Source organism: Pristiophorus japonicus, chromosome 22 (genome assembly GCF_044704955.1).
Source record: "Pristiophorus japonicus isolate sPriJap1 chromosome 22, sPriJap1.hap1, whole genome shotgun sequence".
Taxonomy (NCBI): Eukaryota; Metazoa; Chordata; class Chondrichthyes; family Pristiophoridae; genus Pristiophorus; species Pristiophorus japonicus.
The window spans coordinates 51,025,630-51,034,558 of record NC_091998.1 but is presented as its reverse complement, the minus strand read 5'-3'; the positions used below and the strand labels follow the sequence as shown (position 1 = coordinate 51,034,558).

Here is an 8,929-nt window from a genome sequence, read left to right as displayed (position 1 = left end):
GCGATGAATCTTTCCATCAGCAACAACTGCCATTGGAGCGATTTTAACAATTGCAACGACTTGAATATTCCAACGCCGGTTCCTTCATTTCTCCGCCCGTTCTACGGTGTTGGAGCAGGGATTTGGGACCATTTGGTATCTCGCTGCTCCCCACCAGGCACTGGGGAAATTTATTCATCTCATGATTCGATAGAAAGGCTTTGGGCGGGGGGGAGGGGGAGAACGAAAAGGGGCTAAAAAAAGGGGGTTGCATATCAACATTTCTACACACGAACCCTTGGGTCTTTGGATCACCGTTCCTTGGCTTGGAGCCTGCTGTTTGTATCTGACATTGGCATTCGCAAAAATGCTTTGCTTTGCTGGAAATCTGGAATTAAAATACGCGCTTAATGTGTTAAATAATCCTCCCGCGTTGCTATTCCCCCCTAGTGATAAACAGACCTGCTTTTTTTAATTAAACTTATATCGATGAACGATTAGCAACTGAAGTCAGCCCTCAGATCCGCGGTGGCTTTATAGATCACTTCGATGGTAACCTTAGTGTTTCCGAAATGTTAAAAAAAAACCTTTAAAATGCTCAAATGTGAAAGCAAAAAGGGGAGAAAGATGAGTGTCTTAAATCAGGACGCGAGTGCAGCCGGAATAAGCAGTTTCAAAATGCGACTCAAATGCTTGCTTTATTTCAGGTTCTCCCAGCCCCAAACCTGCCCAGTCTTTCAACTCTCTAACCTTGCTGTTTTATACTTTGAGAAGGCGGTGGCTGTTCTCATCCCGCTACAACAGAAGCTCGATGTCACAAATGGGAATAGTATTATCTGTCCCAATCCCTGTTTAGCTCAGTCCCTTCCCCCTCAGACCTGTCCCCACGCCGCTCTCTGCAACAGAGTGCTTCGCCCTCGGCACCCGAAGTGACAGGGCTCAGGACAAACCAGGCAATTAGAGAAATACTTCCGCGTCCAACCCTTTCAAAAAGACAGGGAGAGAAGGGGGAGAAGGTCCAGGGGGCGAACCTACGCCTCGGAGCCCCATTGATCTCCAATGAGCATCTGCTATCCAAACAACCCCCACCCCCCAAAAATGATTAAATACTGCGGCGTGAACGGCAGAAAACCCGAATATTTCGAAATGCATGCACGCAACAGTCACCAATCGCGTTCCTAATCAATTTTACATTTGATAGAAGTAATTAAAAGGAATCTGAGTTTGGTTCGGGCCAATATTTAATCAACATTAGAACAAAAAACAGATTATCTTTGTCATTGCGGTTTGTGGGATCTTGCTGTGCGCAAATTGGCCGCCGCGTTCCCCACATTACAACAGTGACTACACTCCAAAAGTACTTCATCGGCTGCAAAGCGCTTTGAGACATCCGGTGGTCGTGAAGGGCGCCATATAAATACAAATCTTTCTTTCACCGCCTGTTGGAAGCCCAGCAAACGGCGTTGCTGCATTTACCGCCGGTTCCAGATAGTTATTCCAACACCGCGCGGTTTCCTCCCATTTTTGAATAGGACATTTAACTCTGAAGCAACTTGTCTATTTCTGATCAATTTGCACCCACCAATGAACAGGGTTTCGGGGCCATGGGTGCCGTCCAATCTTGAGTGGATAGCGACCAGAAGATTTTCCTTCCTACTCAACTCCTGTGTGTCTTTTGCAATTTATTAAAGGGGGTCAGGGGGCTTTAATCGACAGGATAAATAACTCGTACAAACAGCACATCTCCGATGTGACACTTCAAGACCAGTTTAAAGTAGAATCCCGATAAAACGAATGATACTAAAATAAATGAGTCCATTTCATTTTCGTACTGTCCTATTTATAAGGAAATAAGCAAACACTACAAGGAGATTAGTAATATTTTAAAATATATTCCAGACTATCAATACTGAAAGAATCTCCATAACCCACAATATTTTACTTCTCTCCCCCAACAATATGGGTTCTTAAAAAAACAAACCTTTTTTTGTTATAGCCCTTTTGAACCAACAGTTCCAACCGCTACAGTGTGACATATCTGTTGGAGGTGGGAGGAGGTATTTCACCGGGCGCTGTGTGTGCAGAGACATGATATGAAATTACTAAGTGGGTCATTTCCTGACATATCTCCCCTGCCCTCCGAGATGCTGGGTGGGATAAGTGGGTTCTAGCCTCTGTGTGCGAATTAACAAAAAGGACTTCTTGCGGAGATAATTGGGGGGGTGGGGGAGAGAGAAGGGGGTCATTACATGTGCCAACCCGGAGCCAATCACCCCCCACCCCCATCCCTTCCCCCACAGTGTGGTCGAAATCAGAAATTTTCATTATGAAATTTGAAGGGGGAAAAAAAAAACATTTTGCGCGATGCAGTTTCCAGTCAATTTTCTCGGGTTGTGTGTCTTTATAAACAAAGATTGAGTTGGGATTTTTTAAACCACTGAATTGCGTTTTCTCGCAAAATGTAAGTAATTAAGGACTACTACAGTGGCCAAAGATTGGTTGGAGAGGCGATTGTTCGGGTGGTCTATGGCTGACCAAGTGGCAGTGTCTTGAGGTACAGTGTGCAGTGAATGACCCAATTGCTGGATTACAGACTGGGGCGCGGTGGTGTGGGGAGGTTGGGGGGGAGCAATGTATATGTCTGTGGACTGGAGATGATATATCCCCTCCGCACACCCCCATCCCCATTTATCTGGCCGAAAACGCGACGTCTGAAAAATAAACCACCAAGTCCATTTTATACGGGTCGGTCGGCCGCGTATTGACAGGGGCTGAGGGTGGGCGCTGGGTTCTGCATGGGGCCGTAGCTGAAGGTGGACGAGTGGTGCTTGGCTCGAAGTCTCAGGCTGGCCAGGCTGGTGTTGCAGTTGTCGCGGTAGACGTACGGGCCGGCGCCCGAGGCATAGGGGCAAGGGGTGGCGGCCACCGCCGGATTCAGCGAGGGGCTGCCCAGGCCGTTCAAGTTATTCAGACCGGAGCCAGGCAACGCCGAGGAGGGGACCATGGCCATCGAGGGCAGCGAGCTGGGAGCCGAGAACATGGCTGGCGACGACAGCGAGTTGACGTTCATGGAATTGAAGAAGGAGAAACTCTTGGCCGAGATGGGGTTGCTGGCCAGTCCTTTGGCGGCCCAATTGTTGTACGAATAGCCCGGGTACATGTCCTCATACGGCTGCACCAGCCCGTTGAAGGGCGCCCCAAAGCCGCTCTTGCACAGTTCCGCTTGCTGGTGGCGCTCGCGTTTCCTCCACTTCGCCCTGCGATTTTTGAACCACACCTGCCCAGACCAAAAAAAGAGAAAAGAGGTTCATTTATTTGCACTTTATAAATAATTAGCGCCGAGAAGAGAGAATGTAAGTATGGGTCCCTCTCCCCAAAATAGAATCCAATTATATTAAATGCACGCAAAAATCAGACCAGAATGGTATTAAACTGTACATTTTAACTAGGCAATGATTGGCCTACTGTTGGTTCTGTATGTGAAGTTTTTAATAAGCGGATTTCTGTCACAGAAGCACACACAGACTGGTCAGAAATAGAATGCTCCAATATAGGCAGCATTTGGCGATAGACATGTGCAAGTTTATATATACACGGCCCAAATACACACAGCGTCTATTTTTAATCAAGCATTTTCAATGCTGTTTATCAGGAAGCAATATCGTGTCCTTTAAGCACCTGGAAGCACTTGGTTAAGCTGGGTGGAAAGGTTGAAGGGATAGCTAGATTGGAACTCGAGTCAGACCTGTGGCGTATCAAAGTGTTGCATCCGCTTTGGATAGCTGAGCACCCGGGAGTCAGATGTGGCCCAGGAACGGGATAGGATCATGGAAAATGACCACACAGAAAGAGGCCATTAGGCCCATCGTGTCGGCGAGGGTCTACAAAGAGCTACCCAGCCTAATCCTACCTTCCAGCACTAGGTCCGTAGCCCTGTAGGTCACGGCTCTTTAAATGCACATCCAAGTACTTTTTTTTAAAATGCGAAGAGGGTTTCTGCCTCTGCCACCCTTTCAGTGAGTTGCAGACATCCCCCACCCTATGGGTGAATTCCCCCCGCCTCATCTCCTCTCTTATCCTTCGATGTATTTACGCCCTGTATTTTGCAATCGACTGTCTGATAAGTGGGTTTCAATCATTCACTGGCCGCTTGTGTAATAAATTCCTGCTATAATTGCATGTAATTTTCCACAAGGTGCCTTCCTTGCTCTGAAAACAACTTTTAAGATTTCAAATAGAACGTTCAAAATATCAGCACCTCCCCGTTAAGTAAAAACATTGAAAAGTCGAGTATATGTCTTGATGTCGAACCGATTTTGCAGTTGTGCGCGCAATATTTTTTTCCAGCAATGCGTTTGATTTTGGGCCCTTGAAATCCATCTCCACTTTACAATTTTTTGCAGCTTGCGATATTTACCCTGATCCGCGCCTCGGTGAGGCTTGTCCACACGGCGATCTCCTCCCGGGTGGACATGTCCGGGTAGCGGTTCCGCTGAAAGGTCGCCTCCAGTTCCTGCAGCTGTTGGCTGGTGAAATGTGTCCGCTGCCTGCGTTGCTTCTTTTTGGCCGAGCTGTCCTCGGAGCCAGAGTCGTCGGACTTACATCGCCGGAGCTGCTCGCTCTCTCCTGGGGGGTGGGGGAACAACACGGGCAGACACATGAACATTTGTTTGAGTTATTAGTTCCTGGGATGTGGGCTTTGTTGGCAAGGCCAGCATTTATTGCCCATCTCTAATTGCCCTCGATACAACTTGGTGTCTAGCTGGGCCATTTCAGGTGGGCAGTTAAGAGTCAAGCACTTTGCTGTGGGTCTGGAGTCACATATAGGCCAGACCGGGTAAGGACGGCAGATTTCCTTTCCTTAAAGGACATTAATAAACCAGTTGGGGGTCACCATTACTGCTACTGGCTTTTTATTCCAGATTTATCCCTCAACATAACAAAAAAAAAGATTCTCTGGTCATTATCACATTGCTGTGTGTGGGAGCTTGCTGCGCGCAAGGTGGCTGCCGGGTTTCCGCACATTGCAATAGTGGTTACACGCCAAAAGTACTTCATTGGCTGTAAAGTGCTTTGAGACGCCTGGTAGTCGTGGAAGGCGCTATATAAATTGAAGTCTTTCTTTTATTGAATGAAATGAATTGTTCATGAAATGAATTGCTGTTCAACCTCACGGCGCCAATCAGTCAGATCAGATCATTGACAAGCCCTTCCAGTCACTCTGCACATATCTCACCCTCTTCCAATCCGTGCCAATCTTGCAATTTTAACACTGCGCTTATTTAAAAATATATATATTATAGCCTACAATTTAGAAACTTGATCATACACTGTTTTCACACAATTCATTCCGCACTATGCTGTGTTTTACACGAGCATTTTATGGCTCATTATTAGACCACATTACCCAAACAGTGTCCAATCGTAACAGCAATGCTTTGATCAAACTCTGCTTACAAACTGAATGATAAATCAGTCCAGAAAGCCGATCCGGCGCGGTTTGCAAACTTCGGTCGGCCTTCCAACCATCTTGCAAAATCAATTTGAACGAAATAATGATGCTGCGTTTGAATTTTATTTTCCCCTCCCTAACCCCCGGTGTATATCGCTTCAACCACCCCCCCCCCCCCCACCAATAAGCAGAAGCGGCACGGCGGGCCTGCCAAGGCCGTCCTCTGGAGAAACCCAGTGTCTTCACCATATCTCCAATTCTGTTAGACCCGAGAGCGAACAAGAATATGTGAAATATCCCTTTTTAGAAGTGGGTTTTTGCGGTGTTTCTCATCTTGATGTGCCCCAGAATTAGAGATACGGTCATTTGACCTGATCCGCGTGGTGTAATTAACACTTTTTTCGATTCATTAATATATCAAAATCCTTTGCAATTGTTGTACATTCCAATAACTGTGATGGCGTTACTGTTTCTCAATAAACCAGTTCTGGTACTGCCTACTGGTTAGTGTACCTACAGGCCGTGAAATCCCTTGCTGGCCTGCTTACCCGGCCGTTTCCAACAGTCTGTGATATTTATACTTATTAAAGTCATAAAGGTTCTGTGGGGAGTATTGGAATCTTTGCGACGTTGCAGAGTTGGGACATCTCTGGACCGAGTTGTTGGGGTGTTAGTATTGAACTGGAATCGTTCGCACATTCTCTCAGTTACACCCGACAACCCACTTGAAAAAAATCCGCCATTCATATACTCTGTAAAATGTTATTTTGTAAAATGTTATTTTGTAAAACGTTGTAATCCTTCGCATCGTTTCCTTTAGAAAATATCGCAATTCACTGTGATCAGATGGGGGTTTGGCACATTGTGACCAGGGCTAAAAATATTATAACCAGAGCGAGGATATTATAAGCATGTTGTACATTATAACCAGGTTTACTATTGTTGTGACCATGGCTAAAATATTGTGAACATGATTAGTATATTATAACCATGTCTAGTGCACAGTGACCAGGGTTAGTATATTATAACCATGTTGTACATTATGACTTTTACCGTGACCATGACCAGTACATTATAACCAGGTTTGCTATTACTCTGATCATGGCTAAAATATTGTGACCAGAATTAGTATATTATAACCATTGCTAGTACATTGTGACCAGCATTAAAATATTATAACCAGGTTTACTATTGTGACCATGGCTAATATGTTATGATCAGGATTAGTATATTATAACCATTGCAATATATAGTGACTAGTAATATATTATAACCATTGTCAGTACATAGTGACCAGGGTTAATACAATATGACCAGGGGTAACTATTACTGTGATTAGGATTGATTTATTGTGACCAAGGTTAGTATATTATGACCAGGATAACTCTTACTGTGACCAGGATTAATTTATTGTGACCAGGGTTAGTATATTATGACCAGGATACTATTATTGTGACCAGGATTAATTTATTGTGACCAGGGTTAGTATATTATGACCGGGTAACTATTACTGTGGCCAGGATTGATATATTATGACCAGGGTTAATACAATATGACCAGCTAACTATTACTGTGACCAGGATTAATTTATTGTGACCAGGGTTAGTATATTATGACCAGGGTAACTATTATTGTGAATAGGATTAATTTACTGTGACCAGGGTTAGTATATTATGTGATAAGAATTTAGAATCGCAGAATAATTGAGAACCTGACCGCGGGTCTCAGACAACCCGCTCCCTTGCAGTTTTTTTTCCAAACTGTGCGAACTTTATGGTTCTTTCGATGGTGTATGATTCATTAGCTGGGATTTAAATATATGCCCTGTGTGCTAAATAATATTTATTCCCGTTTTGGGAGGATTGTAAAATCCACTAAACCAACATGAATTAAATCCGGATAGCAGCTACAGCGAGCCCGTGTGTTCAAAAGTCACACCATCAGTTGCACACCTCAGATTGAAATTGAAAACACAAATTTGCAAATCAACCCGTTCGATCGAATGGAAAATCGGAGGGGCCGGCGGATTGCGCAGCACCGGGTCGACAACTGTAATCTCCTTGGGTTTCATTCGAGAATTTAAGACAAAGAATGAGGCGCTTGAAATAATTTGATGTGAATGTGCGTCAGCCCGTAGTTGGGCAGCTGAACGCAGTCTTACCTCCACTCTCGCTGTTCGGCGTCCCAGCCAAGTGTCTGATCCCGAACGAACTATTATTCCCCGATGAGTTTTGCAGCGATTTAAGAGAAGTCATTGCCATGCTGTGTACCGACACCAACTGGAACCAGGGACAAGGCTTCCGATCAAAAAACAGTCTTCAAATGGTCCATGCAGATTTACCCCCCTCCTTCCCCCACCCAAAAAAAATAGAAGCGTTGTTGTTTGGTTCTTGTGCTCCAAACGATTTTCACCCTCGGTCCCCTGAATACCAGTTGCTAATTCCAAGCTCAGTCTTTTTCCTGGCCGGTTCGATGGGGCGGCTGTTTCCCTGTGCTGTCCATTTGGACAAGCAGTGGTAGGGTTTGGAATAATGCAAGTTGGAGAGGAGGGTGGAGGGAGGGAGGGGAGTCATTGATGGAAACCCGACAGGAGGAACTCCCGGCCGCGTACTCTACCCATTGGTGAATTGTGGGTTGCCGGTCAAGGCGGCGCAATCCTCCATTGGCTCCCCCATCTGCCAATAATCATCGATTTGTGACGCTCTGGTGCGAGTGTGTGTCAATGAACCAGCAGCTGTCCAGAGCGTTTCACATCACTGGGGCTCCTGAGATCAAATGCCTCAATTATCCTCGGCTCCAGACTCCTTCCACGTTTGCGTTCAATTTTGAACTTGGCAATTCGTGGCTGCCTTTGTATTTTCTCGCAGCCTCTCATCAAACCTGGGCAAATCCTGTCAAGGGGTGCAGCAGCAATAAATATCCTCTGTGGCCAACGGTGCCAAGGTGCAACTGATGTCAGGAACTTTGGCGTCAGAGCCCAGAAACATGCCTTGCTGCTGATTCTGCGGCGCGGGCCTCACTGCTGAGAATTTGATCAGGATTTGTGCTTAAATGTGTACACAATGACGCCACAAACTCCGACTATAATCTCTTTAATTCCATTGATTTTTGCTCTTCAGGGGCAAAGTTCAATTAATCTCGCCTCCAATAAGAGGGACATCTGGGATTTATGCACACTGAACTATCACATCAGAGCCAGATCCAGCCGATTACTCTGTAAACACACAAAGGATACCTAAGATTGGGGAGATAGGCTCCTGGCTCGGCTGATGTGCACATGTCAACAATGTACAGCTGCTGTCAGATTCATTCTTGGGGCGGGGAGGGGGGTTGCTGCGAATAGTTTAGCGTTCAAAACGGTGATGTCATGCTCCCTAACCTCTGGAATGATTGAAGATTACAATATGTTCGCCTGGGTCTCCCAACTTCAACAGACTATTGTCTGGAAGGAATTTCTCGTTGCTGTTGTCAGAGTGCCAACTCAGCTCTCCAAAGAAA

The 8,929-nt window shown here is 45.6% G+C and overlaps 1 protein-coding gene across 1 annotated transcript; it reads right to left on the bottom strand.

Annotated features, from left to right (window-relative positions):
• Positions 1 to 1,202: 1,202 nt before the first annotated feature.
• Positions 1,203 to 8,024, bottom strand: LOC139235024 (pituitary homeobox 3-like). Its single transcript, XM_070866113.1, has 3 exons — positions 7,593 to 8,024; positions 4,397 to 4,605; positions 1,203 to 3,256 (listed from the first exon to the last, which is right to left on the bottom strand). Exons 1-3 carry the CDS (start codon positions 7,690 to 7,692, stop codon positions 2,717 to 2,719), a joined length of 849 nt encoding a protein of 282 aa, XP_070722214.1. The 5' UTR covers positions 7,693 to 8,024; the 3' UTR covers positions 1,203 to 2,716.
• Positions 8,025 to 8,929: the final 905 nt, after the last annotated feature.

Bases quoted from the DNA above. Each gene is read 5' to 3' on its own strand.
- LOC139235024 (XM_070866113.1), bottom strand. From the start codon at position 7,692: ATGGCAATGACTTCTCTTAAATCGCTGCAAAACTCATCGGGGAATAAT. The intron at 4,606-7,592 runs GTAAGACTGCGT...CCCACCCCCCAG, and splicing joins GCCGAACAGCGAGAGTGGAG to GAGAGAGCGAGCAGCTCCGG. The intron at 3,257-4,396 runs GTAAATATCGCA...TGGTCTGGGCAG, and splicing joins TCACCGAGGCGCGGATCAGG to GTGTGGTTCAAAAATCGCAG.